General features: G+C 36.6%; 1 protein-coding gene across 4 annotated transcripts in view; it reads right to left on the bottom strand.

Moving 5' to 3' along the window:
- Window positions 1–14,579, bottom strand: part of LOC111013352 (Spc97 / Spc98 family of spindle pole body (SBP) component) — a 31,611-nt gene extending 17,032 nt beyond the window's left edge. The window contains exons 1-10 of one of the 4 annotated variants that reach the window (XM_088118855.1): window positions 14,358–14,579; window positions 14,139–14,268; window positions 13,790–13,839; window positions 13,620–13,668; window positions 5,621–5,755; window positions 5,399–5,437; window positions 4,774–4,905; window positions 3,113–3,196; window positions 2,949–3,047; window positions 692–783 (exon numbers count right to left, since the gene is read on the bottom strand). In XM_088118855.1, the coding sequence (XP_087974981.1) occupies window positions 692–783; window positions 2,949–3,047; window positions 3,113–3,196; window positions 4,774–4,905; window positions 5,399–5,437; window positions 5,621–5,755; window positions 13,620–13,668; window positions 13,790–13,839; window positions 14,139–14,228 (770 nt within the window). In that variant the 5' untranslated portion in view covers window positions 14,229–14,268; window positions 14,358–14,579. Of the gene's footprint in view, window positions 1–691; window positions 784–2,948; window positions 3,048–3,112; window positions 3,197–4,773; window positions 4,906–5,398; window positions 5,438–5,620; window positions 5,756–13,619; window positions 13,669–13,789; window positions 13,840–14,138 lie in introns of all 4 variants that reach the window. The other 3 variants (XM_088118854.1, XM_088118853.1, XM_088118856.1) reach the window with 3 other exon arrangements.
- Between the last annotated feature and the right edge of the window lie 692 nt (window positions 14,580–15,271).

Here is a 15,271-nt window from a genome sequence, read left to right on the forward strand (position 1 = left end):
GAAAGCAATGTCATAAAAAAGGCATGAGAACTTTAGATGCTGAGAAGTTAGCTCCTCTTAGGATACATACTCTATGCAATAATTTATGAAACATCTCAACATATACAAAATGCATAAAAATGATCTATCATTCATTTAATCATCAATAATGCATACAAATGATCTCAACTTTCTAGTTCACTCACTCAACTTTTTGATCTACAAAAATACACCTTGAAAGGACATCATATTAATTGCACGTATATGATATGAATATTGCATGTGAGAAGGGGAGGATGGAAAACAACAATGTTACAACATATACTTCGACCCATTAGAGAAATTAAAAAAAATAAAAATAATTAAAACTTCCAAATTAGAATTATGCACAGTAGTTATAGTACAAGAAGCCAGTAATGCATAAGGAAATTGAATTTATTTATTGGCGAATCCCTACAGCATCATATCCAATTTTTTCAAAATATCCACACCATAACACCTCTAAACTCTGTATAATGTAAGAATTAGGTCATATTACTTGAACAGTTCCAACTTCTTGGATGGAAATATTTCAAGTATTTTTACACACAAAATTGGAGTCACCTCTAACCTCTGTCAATGGGAGGGTAAGGAAGTTGACCAACCATTAGTAGAAATAATTAGCCTAATTTTTGGAATAGCACAAAAATTGGTAGCAGCTAGCATAACCAACCTTTCTAATATACCAAGGTAAGCATTGCTTGCACACTGTGTCATCTTCTCCAGCAAAGACCTCACTGCATTATCACCAGCCATAGCCTTGGCCTAAACAAGAAAGTAAAAACTTAGCATCATTATAGATTTTTTTTTGTGGATAAAGACAATGTATTCAAAGAACCAAAAAGGGAAGGAACAACCAAGGGAGAGGGTAGAGATCACCCTCCCCCAAGCTCTAAACAATGACAGCTTTCCAATCATTTACAATCAACTATAGGCTATAATTACAAAAGAATTTTTTGTGGCTTAGAGTCCACCAAGAAGTAATATGTTGTACCCTCTAAGGACTTTTTCTCTTCAAAAAGCCTACTATTAATTTCTCTCCAAAGAAGCCAAAGTACCGCCCTAATCACAAAATTGCACAGCACATAGGCCTTGCCTCAAAGAAGCCCACCGCCTAAATTTCCATGAAAAAATCATCAATGTAGCAAGGAAAAGAAAAAGATAAATCCAACTCTGAGCTTGCGAAAGACTATACTTTAACTACAAAAGGGCACTGCAGAAAAAAGGGGATCCACTGTTTCTAACATATAGTTACAAAGCCCACAAATAGGAGATAGAGCTCAAAACAGAAACCTCTTCTGTAACCTTTCCGCAGAATTCATGCTTTTGTAGAACAAAGACCATAGGAAAAACTTCACCTTCTTCGGAACTTGAAAATTCCAAATAAAATTCACCACTGGAGCTTTTAATTTAGGCGAAGGATTAGTCGAGAGGGAAAATGCTGATCTAGCCGAGTAGACACCGCTACTATCAGCCTTCCACCATAATCTATCTATCCCATGGCCAATCTGCACGGACTCCAACTTCTTAGTTAGGCCTGCCCACCTAGGAATCTCCCTATCAAAAATGTTCCTACAGAAGCACAAGTCCCAACAAGAGGTAGCTTCCACCAAAACAATTAGCAATCAAACACTCTTTTCTAGAAGATAGCCCATAAAATTCAGGAAAAACGTGGCGAGAGGGGAGGAATCGGTCAAGTCATCTTTCCAAAACTACACCCTCATCCCCATTTGATGCTTTGAAAACCACAAAGTTAAGGAAAATCTGTCTGTTCTTGTCTACATCAATCCAGGAAATGAACCTTTGACCAATTTAGTAATCCACCCATGGGGCTAAAGACCAAAAAATGGCTACAATGACCTTTCAGCACAACCTGTCCTCCTCATGAGCAAAACACACAGCCATTTGTGGAGGGCACAATTCCTCTGCTTCGAAAGAGCCAACACCCATCCCTCCTTGTTGCTGCAGCAGAGACATCCACTCCCAATTTACCATATGACTTTCGTGGCTAAAGGATCCCCCATTTCAAATAAAATCTCTCATAAGCTTCTCCATCACCTGAATGACCGTGTTTGGCACTTTGAGAATGGAGAAGTAGTACACAGGAATGTTGTTCAGAATCGCTTGGGCCAAAGTAAGCCTTCCCTTTCGATAATTTTTTTTTTTTTAACAATATACGAACTTTCATTGATAGATGAAAAGGAACAAAATTGTTCGAAGATACAAACTCCGTAAGGTCAAAAGTAAAGAGGCCTCCATTTATCAAGCCTTGCTCTCATTTTATCCGGGCAACATATGGTCAGAAGTAGTAGTCCTTGGAAATCTGTGGTCGCTTGCAAAAAGATATACAGGCAATTTATGCCTATTACAGTTAGCAATAGAGCCAACACTCACTTATCCCCATTCCTAGGGTTTCCTAGTTGACCCGTGATTAAAAGAAAAAAAATGCCAACATGCTCCAAAGGAGGTAGGCTCACAACCTCATTGTCCCAAATTGGTGTATTCCACATCAAAGGAGCTTTGAAACTTGGGAACATTTGTCTTTGTTGTCTCCGTACTTGGTGAGTTCCATTGTTCTATGTTTAAGGCATTCAACCTTGCTTAGTGCTTACCATCCATGCTACTGACAAAGCCCGGATCAATTTCTCCATGGACACTTCCTTTAGATGGAAAGTAAAGATTTTCTGGCATTAAGCTGTCAAACCTTTGGTGTGCAAGTTCTAGTAGGAAAGAATCTACAGAATTCTCAAAATTTGAGGTAGAAGCGAGAATAAAATATAAGACACTACTATTAGGGCTGCATTCTAAATTCATCTGTAATTATCATTCTTTATTATCAATATCATTTGGAGGAACTTTTTGCAATCCCACGGCACTATGATTAAATTCTTTCATTTCTTTGTATTTTTGGAATAAATACAAGTTTGTACCTGGCTCTGTAAGAGGTTAAGAACTGCAGAACCTGCAAAATCATTAGCTGAAGCCTGCCGAGTCACTGCAGATAATGCTTGCATGGAACCCATCATAGGCTGCAATGCATAATACGTGAGAGGGCATACTTGAAATGAATTTGTAGATTAAAAGAAGCTCAAACCTGACAGTAAAACCACAATCCTTGGATGGAAAGTCTACCAAGTCGAAACTGGTGCTCAAGCTGGGCTACCATTGCTTGGTAATCCTATGGGACAAAAACAGGAGCGTATCATACAATGTTCAATTCAACATATTTTGAGACTCTTAACATATTACATAATTATCAGACTCAACATAATCTTATGGAACAGTGTTCAAGCTTCTTCTTGGTGTATTTTATCTTCTCCCTTTAGTAATTATTCTGTTACTGTTATTGTATCTTGTTTCAAAAAGATATTACATCACATGACATATGATGTTCCTTTTTTTTAATAATACTATGTACTTCCTTTATCTAATAAGAGTATAAAATAGTTCATAAGATCAGATTTGATTCTCAAGAGCTCAGACACTAGACTTTATATTTAAAAAATACAGGAACATGTACCATTCTTGGAATCGAAACTCATCAAGGCAGTTAGGTGGTTTCTAAGTCTCTTTGATTTGCTCTAAGTGTCAGCAGGTTTTACACTAAAGACATTGGTGCCAAGAGTGGATCATTGCAATGTAGGTTGATTCTACTTTTATTACTGAGGTGGTCCGTGGTGCATACACAATTTCTCTTAAATTGTCTTTGCTAGATGGTTCAGAAGGGTGGACCACCAGTAATGTATTGTCCTGCTTCTTTATCTTAAAAAGGACTGATTTCCAGATAGAGCTGGGATATGCTCAGATTTATGGATTTTGTAGGGAGACTTTATAAGGTCTTGGTAAAGATAAGGCCCGGATCCGGATGGATTCACTTCAGAATTTTTCCAAAAAATTTGGAGTTACTGGAAGGATGATTTCAAAAGATTCTTTGTTGAATTACCATAGAAATGGTCATTTGAATGAGTGTACTAACAAGAAAATATTATTTGTTTGATACCAAAGAAGGATAAAGTGGTTCAGGTAAAAGACTTTCGCGCCATTTCTAGATTTCAGAAATGAAGGGTCTCAAAGAATGTCAGAAGCACCTTAGATCATTTTCTCATTCTCTTAGTGAAGGCTATCTTCTCATAGAGTCCTAGCACCTTCAATTTCGAAAAATGTTGGCTTCGACAGAAGTCCTTTATGCCTTCTTTGAAACAATGGTGGAGTGTCACTAGGAATGAAGGATGGCAAAGGTTTAACTCTACACATGTTATCTTTCTTAGGGATAAAAGGAAATTATAGGTCTAACCATAGTTGCATCAAAAATGCTCTCTAATAAAATTCATTAAAGTCCTTCAGCTAGTAAAATGTTTCAGGGAAAAGGAGGGAGAGAAAGGAGGAAGAAAACCCATATAAAAGACATCAATTCATGTTTTACCTCCTATTTTCAGTTAGGAAACAAAATTTCTACTTCTTACCCCCAAAAATGGAGGGAATTGAAGAAAGAGAAAATATAAAGGAATTGTGTGTTTATAATGTATCTTCACAAATTATCTGCATTACTTTGGACAGATTGTTATTTCTTTTCATTTGAAGTACAAAATTAATATTGAAGACTATAATATAAAGATGACTTGTGGTTGTGTGTTCGAGCCCCAAATGGATACAAGGATGTACTGGTAGGATGAAAAAAAAAATAGGAAGGTGCAGTTTCCAGCTTTACTCAAAATAATACAGTTTTTACATCACAGTTAAAAACAAAGCACTTACTAGAAGGAGAGCTCTAAGTGCAGCAGCAAAGGCATGATTAACTAAGCCCTTCTTGAACTGAGATCTTGATTCAACAAACAGATTAATAATCAGAAAGCTCTCACACAGAGGAAATATTCTTTTTGCCAACTCCTGCAATGTTAGCCTTAATTAGCAAAACAAGAATTTAGTGGCAACATCATCATGATCATGTAAAATGATAATAATCCATAATGGGGGTGATTGTATTCATTACATTCTAAAAGTTCTCACGGATTAAGGAAGGTAATTCAAATTCCATTGTGCAGGAAAATCCTTAAAATTCCATAAGGAAGTATTATTGTCGATACATCTCCCAGGAAGAACAAAAGGAATGATGGTTTACAGAATGCAACTCATCAAACTGCTTCTTGAAAAATCTTCAGCATTATAATAATACAATATCTAAATATCCCCTACACTTGTTCGACATAAACTATGAACAATTGCAAGGAAGTCATCATGTGGTATCAAAGCTTGTATAAATGTACAAAATCTGCTAGATAATACAGTTCCTGGAAATAAAATTTGACAACTATGTCCATGACCCCACATAAATAGATATAAACTGAACCATGTTTGATAAGAACTTAGAGGTCCATGATACCCAGTTTGTTGCTGTCTCATTCATTTCTTTTAACACCACCTAAAAGAAAGCAAATTATCACCGGGTAGCAAATTAGCACAATAGTTATATTCTTCAGTACAAAATTTGAAACAATAAACCTACTAACCACACCTACAAATGCAAAGTACTAAAATAGTAATAATAACTAAATAAATCAAAACAACAACAGCCTTAGTAACTTTCCATGCCCCAAATGGCTACCTGGAGAGCCAAATCCATAGATGCATCAACCAGGAAAGAAACTTCATCCTCTTTGCCGTGAAGTCTTTTGATTGAAATATAGCGTCCCTCAACTCCAAGCAGGGCAGAAAGGAGATCATCAATTACAATAAGTTCCTACACAATGTAAGCGTGACAGAAAACAATTATTTTTTTCAGAAACTGTGATGAAAATTTCAAAGATAAAAAAAATACTGAAAACCCAACTCTTCTTCTTTACAAAAAGAAAATAATAAAATAAAATAAAGTTACTTTCATTATAAAAAGAGAAAAGTACAAAAAAAAGGGAGATGAGATATCTCCACAAGCCAAAAGGTTACGAAAAAGACTCTCAATTGGCAAAGATTTTAACTAGATCCCAAAAGGCAGCTCTATCCAATTCTTCTTTATGGAATGTTTCTTTCACACTCTTTATGAGCCCACGACTGCACTTGACCAAAAATATTCACTCGACCTTTGAAACTTGTCCCCAAAACGTGCTGTACAAAGGCTTCTGCCGCGTTGTTAGGGAAAACCCAGCTAAGGTTGAGAGTAATTTTGCCCAACAACCAGCAACAGAAGGGCAGTTTAGGAAGAGGTGTGTTTCATCTTATCCATTCTTTCTACACAGAATACACCAATTCAGAGAAATATACGATGTGAGAATTAATTTCTGAAGTCTACAACGTCTTGAGCCTATTTTTACCAAAAATCCACAATAAGACCTTAGGTTTTTAGGAATTTCCAGCTTCCAGATAAAGTTTCTAAAAACTAAGGATAGAGACCAGAGAGACATATAAGAGAAAAGAGAAAAGAAATAAATTCTTTATTTCTCAAATTGATTGATCAAAGATGAGGAATAGACGCACTATATATAGGTTACAAGAGATCTAGGAATAACCTCCTAACTTCCCTAACAAAAAAGGAGATTTATTTGCTAAATTTAAACACAAAATCTAAACAACTTTAAAACAACTTCTAACTAAGTCCACATAATCTAGAATTCTAACTAATTCAACACTCCCCTCAAGCTGAACTCTACAGATTGAACAGTTTCAGTTTGACCAACAATCTTTCAAACACGGGCCTCAAGAGTCCTTTTGTTAGAATATCTGCAGCTTGATCTGATAATGGAACATACATCAGATTTATAATTTCCTCTTCAATCTTCTCCTTGATAAAATGTCTGTCAACCTCAACATGCTTAGTACGATCATGATGCACTGGATTGTGTGCAATAGCAATTGCAGCCTTGTTGTCACAATAGACTTCCATTGAACTATCAAACCTGATCTTGAGTTCTTGGAGAAGGAGTTTCGGTCACATTATCTCACAAATACCATGAGATAATGCCCTGAATTCAGCCTCAGCACTACTTGCAACAACTGATTGTTTCTTACTCCTCCATATAACAAGATTACCCCATACGACGGTACAATATCCTGTCGTAAATCTCCTATCTTGAACAGAACCTGCCCAATCAGCATCTGTAAACACCTTAATCTTTCTGTCATCATCCTTTCCAAAAAATAATCCAAGTCCTGGAGTTCCTTTAAAATATCTAAGAATATGATACACGGCTTCCATCTGTTCTTCAGTAGGAGCATGCATGTATTGACTTACTACACTCACTGCAAATGCAATATCCGGCCTACTGTGGGATAAATAGATTAATCTTCCAACAAGACGTTGATTTCTCCCTTTATCAACCGGTACCCCGTCTAGGCTCTCTCCCAACTTATGATTGGGACTTATTGAAGTATCATATGGTTTACATCCAAGCATTCCGGTTTCCTTCAAGAGGTCTAATACATATTTTCTTTGACATACACAGATATACCAGTTCTGCTCCTTGCGACTTCCATCCTTGGAAAATACCGAAGTGCCCCCAGGTTCTTTATTTCGAACTCCTTTCCAAGTACCTGTTTTAGTCTCTCCATTTCTTCATGATTGTCACCTGTGACGATAATATCATCGACATAAATAATGAGGATGGTAATCTTACCTTGAGAGTGCCTATAGAACATTATATGGTCAGTTTGAGCTTGGGTATACCCTTGTTAAACAGCCTTTGAAAATCGCCTGAACCATGCACATGGGGATTGTTTTAAACCATAGAGAGACTTCTTTAGCTTACACACCTTCCCATCATACTTATCAATGTCAAATCCAGGAGGAAGGTCCATGTACACCTCTTCTTCCAAATCTCCATTAAGGAATGCATTATTGACATCTAGTTGTTGTAGTTTCCAATCCAAATTTGCAGCAAGGGACAGAGGACATGGATTGTGTTTAATTTTGCAACAAGTGCAAATGTCTCCTAATAGTCTACCCCAAAAGTCTGAGAGTATTCTTTGGCCACCAATCTTGCTTTTACCTTTCAATGGACCCATCAGCCTTATATTTGACAGTAAAGATCCATCGGCATCCTACCGTTGGTTTATCTTGAGGACGATCAACTACTATCCACGTATCATTAAGCTTCAAAGTCTTCATTTCATCATTTACCGCATTTTTCCACTGTGGATTGCTCATAGCCTCTTGAATGGATTTTGGTATCTCATTGGCTTCCAGATTGAGAGCCAAGGTCTGAACTGCTGAAGATAAATGACTATAACCAACACATCGAGCAATTGGATGCTGAGTACACGATCTCACACCCTTCCTAAGTGCAATAGGAAGATCAAGATCATTAGTATTATCTTGAGGCACAAGGGTAGATTGTTCAGTAATCAGTACCTAAGGACGAGATGGATTCATGACTTTGCTGTTGAGGCTGTGGTGGCTCCACTCCTCTTTGAATTGTTTGTCGCCAAGAATAAACAAGAGTCTCAGGTTGCTTGTCACTTCAATTTGGGTTAGCTTGATCATCTTCATTATTACAAAAAATAATAGGAACTGACTCTTCTATCTGAGTAATCGGGACGATCGGGATAGGTACTTTTGACTGAGGGGACTCAATCCTGGTATTTAGATCGTCAATCTCCCAAAAATTTTCATCAAGATTACTTGCAAGGCTCAGTCTCCCCCTGAGGGAAATTCCGGGAGAAAAAAGATCGAGACTCAAAAAATGTGACATCCATGGTAGTGTAAAATTTATTGGTGATTGGACAATAGCATTTATAGCCTTTCTGAGTAGGAGAGTAACCAAGGAAGACACACTTTCTGGCTTTTGGCTCCAATTTGTGACGTTCATGATCATAAACACGAGTGAATGCAGTACATCCAAATATTTTGAGCGGGATTGTGAGGACAGATGGGATTTATGGATAGATAGTGAGTAAGATTTCTAGTGGAGTGTTAAATTTCAGAACACGAGAGGGCATCCGATTAATGAGATAACAAGCAATAAGGACAGCATCACCCCAAAAACGGTTAGGAATAGAATTGGTGAACATGAGAGCACGGCCAGTTTCTAAAAGATGCCTATTTTTCCTTTCAGCTATACCATTTTGTTGGGGGTCATGACACAGGAACTTTGGTGAATGATTCCATTTTGAGACAGGAAAGTTCCCAATGTTTGATTAAAATATTTTGTCCCCTTATCTGTGCGAAGAATTTTGATTCTTGTATTAAATTGATTATGAATGAGAGAATGAAACTATTGAAAGATTGATGCAGTTTCAGATTTTTCTTTAAGTAAATAGACCCAACAAACTCTAGTGTGGTCATCAGTGAAGGTAAAGAACCAACGTTTACCGGACATAGTTTTGATGCGAGACGGCCCCCATAAATCACTATGAATCATTGTTAATTGACTGGATGTTATATACTCGACAAAATGATAAGATGTACGAGAGCGTTTAACAAGTGGACACACTTCGCAAGTAAACAGGTCATCTTTATGAAAAAGTGAAGGATACAAATGTTTAAGATACTGAAAGCTTGGGTGCCCTAAACGGTGATGTAAAAGTAGAATTTGTTGTTCTCTAGAATTTGACTCACCACCAACCTAGAGAACTTGTTTATTTCTTAGATTTGATTCTCTGAAGTAGTAGAGCCCCTCAAAGCCATCAACACTACCAATCGTCGTTCTCGTTATCAAGTCCTGAAACAAACACTTAGAGTCACTGAATAGGGCCTGACACTTTAAATCATGAGTCAACTTCTGAAGAGAAATTAGATTGCAACATAATTTAGGCACATGGAGCACTGAGTGCAATGTAATATTCGAGCTAAGAATAATATAACCAAAGCCCTTAATAATGGCCGATGACCCATCTGCAAGCTTGACATGTGTCTGAATCGGGTTGGGTGAGTACATGGTAAACATATCATGAAAAGCGGTCATATGATCAGTTACACCCAAATCTAAGATCCACTGATCGGAATGTTGCTGACTTGTTAAAGCTGCACTAAAAATACCTCGTTGTGCCACGAAACTTGATGAAGGAGTAGACTCAACCAACAGTGTTAAGAGGCGACAGAGCTGTTCAAGTTGTGCCTTCGAAAATGGAGGGAGAGAGGTGGTCAAATCTTAGGAGTTTGACACACTAGGACCCACTTGATAGTCGGAGGAGCTGGTTCGAGAAGGTGGAGTATTTGTAGGTGGAGGTGGCCGATAATCCCCTGATAAATTCTTCCGTTGACAACGACCATGGAGTTCCCAACACCGATCTTTTATATGGTTTGTGCGCTTACAATGATCACACCATAGGTTGTCCCGTGCCGCCAGAGCTGATGATTCCAGCGAGAGGGACATAGGTTTTGTGGGTGTATCACCCATCATCACACGTTTACGGCTTGACTCCCAGCGGACTTCTTCGAAGATTTCGTCAGTGGCTGGGATTGGCTTTGTGGCAAGTAAGCGGTCACGCACATCATCTAATTCTGAACGAAGACCTGCAAGAAAATCATAAATGCGTTCCTTCTCGACGTGTTTGTAGAAGCGTTTAGCATCCTTCGGGTTCTCCCATTCGAGATTGAGACATAGATCAAGTTCAACCCACAACCGACGTAATGAGTTGTAGTATTGGGTGACATCGGATCACCTTGTCGTAAGGAGCGTGCCTTATTGCGTAATTCAAATAATTGAGCCGAGTTATCAAAATCAGAAAATGTCATAGTGAGCGCATTCCAAAGATCCTTTGTTGTTGAGTAGAAGAGGAATGATTCTTTAATGTCCTCCTCCATCGAGTTAATGAGTCATGCCATGACCATTGAGTTTTGAGCATCCCACACGAAAAAGAAGGGTCAGTTTCATCTGGTTTTGCTATCGTGCCATTGATGTACCCAGTCGACTTCGACCACGGATAACTAGGAGAGCCGATGGAGACCATTGCAGAAAATTTTTCCATTGAGTTTTGGAGAGGTAATTTGGAGCGAAGTGTTTTCAGAGATAGAGATGTGAGGTGTAATGGATGTGCTTGTAGGGAGAGAAATTGAGGTCGTATTCGATCCTTCGGAACCCTCATCCTTGCGCACATCAGTCAACATGGCCGTTTTAACCATTCTGGTATCAATCTAAACCTAGCTCTGATACCATAAAAACTGAGGATAGAGACACCAGAGAGACATACACGAGAAAAGAGAGAAGAAATAAATTCTTTATTTCTCAAATTGATGGATCAAAGATGAGGAATAGAGGCACTGTATATAGGTTACAAGAGGAAACAAAATCTAGGAATAACCTCCTAACTTCCCTAACAAAAAAGGAGATTTATTTGCTAAATTTAAACACAAAATCTAAACAACTTCTAACTAAGTCCACATAATCTAAACTTCTAACTAATTCGACCGTTTCCATCGTTGTGAGCCCTTACCTGCTGATTAACCAGCTTTGGCATAAGATATTTGACAGAAAAACAGTCCGAGCATCCAAACCTTTAAGTCTTCATAATTGGCAGGGACCATATCTTAATCTTACCAACTTTGGCATAAGATATTTGAAGATTCTCGTCATTCGTCATTGAAGTATTTTAATCTTGCCAGATTCAAAATATCTCAATGGTGTGCCCTTTCCGATCTTTTCTCTTCCTACTCTCCTAGTATGATTCGTATGAATTGGGAGGCATTTATAACTCCTTTTTAGTTTGATGTTATCTTTGCTTTTTGCTTTTTCTTTTTCACTCCTTTGGGAGTTTGTATCCTTGAACATATTGTTCCGTTTCATATCTCAATGAAAAGTTCGTATCTTGTTAAAAAAAAAAAAAAAAAAAGACTTTCTTAAACACTTGATGAACCAGTGCCTGAATCTAGTGCCATTGAAATTGCCCCAACACACCACAAGCCAAAAACTAACCCACCCACATTGGTTTGACGTTATTTTCTAAAAAAAACTAGATATAGAGAAAACAATGATACAACCTCTTTTGCATAATTTACTTGCCTTTTTGGTTTTTGGTTTCACTTATGGGATAATTTTGTTGTTGTTATATCATTTTGGTGCTTGGTTCATCAAGAAGGCTAAAAGCATTTGCCTTTGGAGTTCGAGACTTTGAGTCCTTAAATATTTCACCTTTCTTATCATTGGAGGTCGGGGATTTGTGTTAATCTTGGTGCACTTTATGCAATTTGAAGGAAGTTTTACAGTTGCATTGGCTCGTTGTCTTGTCAATGGCAATTTATTCTTCAATCTTTTAATTTTAGCCTCTTGTTATATTTGGAGATTTGTTTTCTATTTACTTCTTCAGGATTTTGTATCTTTAAGCATTTAGTTGTCTTTTCATCTATCAAAAAGTCTGTTTCTTTCTTGTTCAGAAAAAAATAACATTTAAATAAGAAACCACCTTTCATTAAGAATTCAAGAAGGATGATACCAAAAAGGAGGAGGGGGAGGAACATCCCGATAACAAGAAGGAACTCCAACAATTACAAAATAGAACCTCGACTTTTGGCAACCAAAAAACAAAGGATAATTACAAAATAAATTAGAATTCGGAGCCCATAATTCAAACATCCTCCTACAGAAGAATGGAAAGCCCGTAAAGAAGCAATCAAGTACGTAAATTTCAAATGTCCTCCTATAAACTACCTTCCCCGAGAAAACCTTTTATATTCTTTTCCAACCAAATAAACCACAAAACTGCCAATGAACCAATCGTTAGAGAACCCAAGCCCATCCCTTGAACCACGGTTCCCTAAGAATACCATTAACTAAAATTGAAAATATTACCGGATCTGTCCTTCTTAGAGGCATTTATAGCAACAGTTCTTACTCATATTATTTTGCACCCCGATTTGCTTTCCCAGAACTAGTCTTCCTCTAAAAATCTATAACCATTTTCCAAAAAACTCACCATCCGATCATTAGCTCCAGCAGGAATCACTACACACCTTTTCGCTCCACCATTGGATAAAGTATTAATCTCAAGTAACCAACCATGTTGATTTGTACTTTTCTCATCCGAAGAGTCCAACTATCAAATTCAGTCTTCTTAAACTTATGATTCAAATAGTATTGAAGAGGCCCAATCAAAGACTGTTCCATCTAGAGAACTTGCTCCAATTTGCAGTCAAATATAAAAACAAGAAAAAAAAAATTCCCTCAAACTGAATCACCCACTCCAATATTCATTAAATAATTTAAGGTTTGTTTTCCATGCTGCAATTACGAAACACCATTGCCGCATGCAGTCTTAACATTCACAATCTCCATTGAGCAAGGGGACAATACAATAGAAAGAGTAGTTCTAATTTTAAGAGCAATCGCCTATCTCAATAATTTTAGTCTCCTAGAAAATAAAAGTTTCTTGATACATACAAAAGTACATATCTTTACTTTTTTGAAATGTTCTCTCGACAAATCATAATGGGGAAAGTGAGTAAACGTTGTTTCCCTCAAAACTTAACTATCTTATATCAAGAAAATGTCAAACCACAATATTCTTTCCCTTTGCACTGAAATTGACTAGCTGCCAAATAGCGGCCTTTTATAGGTTACTGCAAAATGCGAATCATACCCAATATCAAAAATTATAGAACTAGATTAGGAAATTAAGATAATATGTCCCTCGATTTTGAAACAGAATATTTAACATATAATTTTAATTGCAAATCATACCTGAATTGCAGCATCATAACAGCCAATGGCCTTTTCCAGCCCCCCATTACTGAGATATTTTGAATTATAAGTGTACGATAAGTACTGTTTCAAGTCATGACACTACGACTCAAAAAGGAGAAACGAGAAAAAAAAAAAAAAAAAACATATATATTAACACTGTTATCTACCTGAAAGAATCCAATTTCAATTCAGCAAAACGAGAAGTAGCCTTTGCTTCCTGGAGTATAATTTGAAAATCACAAAGTCATTACCCAATTTCACCACGGGACAACCAAAGAATTAAAGCTACAATGTTCATAACAAAACAGGGCATTCGGAAACAACTAAATTACATGGCAGAAGTGAAAATTGATATTATTCCAATAGCACAAGCTCCAAATTAAGCCTCTCTAACTTGGAAAATAACTTAATGCTATAGCTTGGACTCGATTCTTCTCAAAACACAAACACATTGCTGCCCAATTGGGAAGAAAATAAATAAATGTGAATAACATAACAAGGTAAAGAAATAGAAACCTGGTGGAAACGTCCAGTGAGAAATGGCCTCTCGAGATTCCAACGGGGAGTTGAGGGACAAGAATTGGATGTGGAAGTTAAGGTTTCCATAGTTTTTCACCAGCAACTGTAACCCAGTAGTGTGCAGAATCTGAAACTTTACATGGATAGAAATGTGAGAGACTTCGCCACCGCCCCCCCTGAATTCTGAGAATGAAGCGTGCAGCCTGAGGGCGTCACCTGAAAATGGTTTAAAATGAGATCGGTAGAGAGAAATGGGAGACGAGAAATTGCGAGCTTCAGTCTGGTGCGTCGTTCTGGTATGGCTACTGGCGAGAACCTTGAGCGTTCAAGTATGGCTGTCCGTCGCAAGCTTCAATTTGGAGGTTCGGGCAAGTTTCTTCCCAAGCAAAAGGAGGAAGGGAAATGGTCCATTTTCACCCGAGAAAACAAAAAAAGTTTTTGGGTTTACGACCCAAATCTTAAAATTAAGGCTCGATTGTTGTATAACTATTTGGTTAAAATACTTTCTTGAAAATGTTATTATTTTAATCTATATATTTTAAAATTGTTCATTTTATTCTCTACTTTTAAAGGTGGTTCATAATAGTCATGTTCTTAATCTAACGTTAAAAAGCTAACGAATTTGGGACTATTTGATAACCATTTATTTTTAGTTTTTAGTTTTTAGTTTTTAACTTTTTAAAAATAGTATTGTTTGGTAACCAATTCAATTTTTTGTTTTGTTTTAAAATACCATTTTGAAATTCTAGGTAAATTTCAAAGACAAAAAGGTTAAAAAATACGTCTGTTCTATATAGTTTCCCTAAAATAACAATTTTAGTTCGTGAACTTTAGTTTGTAATGATTTAGTTCTTTTACTTTCACTAAAGTTACAATTTAGTCTCTAAACTTTAACTTATAACGATTTAGTCTCTGTAGTTTAAAATTTGTAATAATTTAGTTTTTATCATAAAAAATTTTATTAAAATTAAGTGTCAAATATTGGACAAAGTTTTAAAATAATTCAATTTTAAAAATAAATTACTAAAATAAAATAACTAAATAAATGTAATTTAAATAAATAAATACAAAAGTAAGTTAGGTTTTTAAAACTATTGACATAAATAGGTTAAGCAAAGGAGGGGTCAAAA

Source organism: Momordica charantia, assembly GCF_013281855.1.
Source record: "Momordica charantia cultivar OHB3-1 chromosome 10 unlocalized genomic scaffold, Mcharantia_2.0 BLBB01000010.1, whole genome shotgun sequence".
NCBI lineage: Eukaryota > Viridiplantae > Streptophyta > Magnoliopsida > Cucurbitales > Cucurbitaceae > Momordica > Momordica charantia.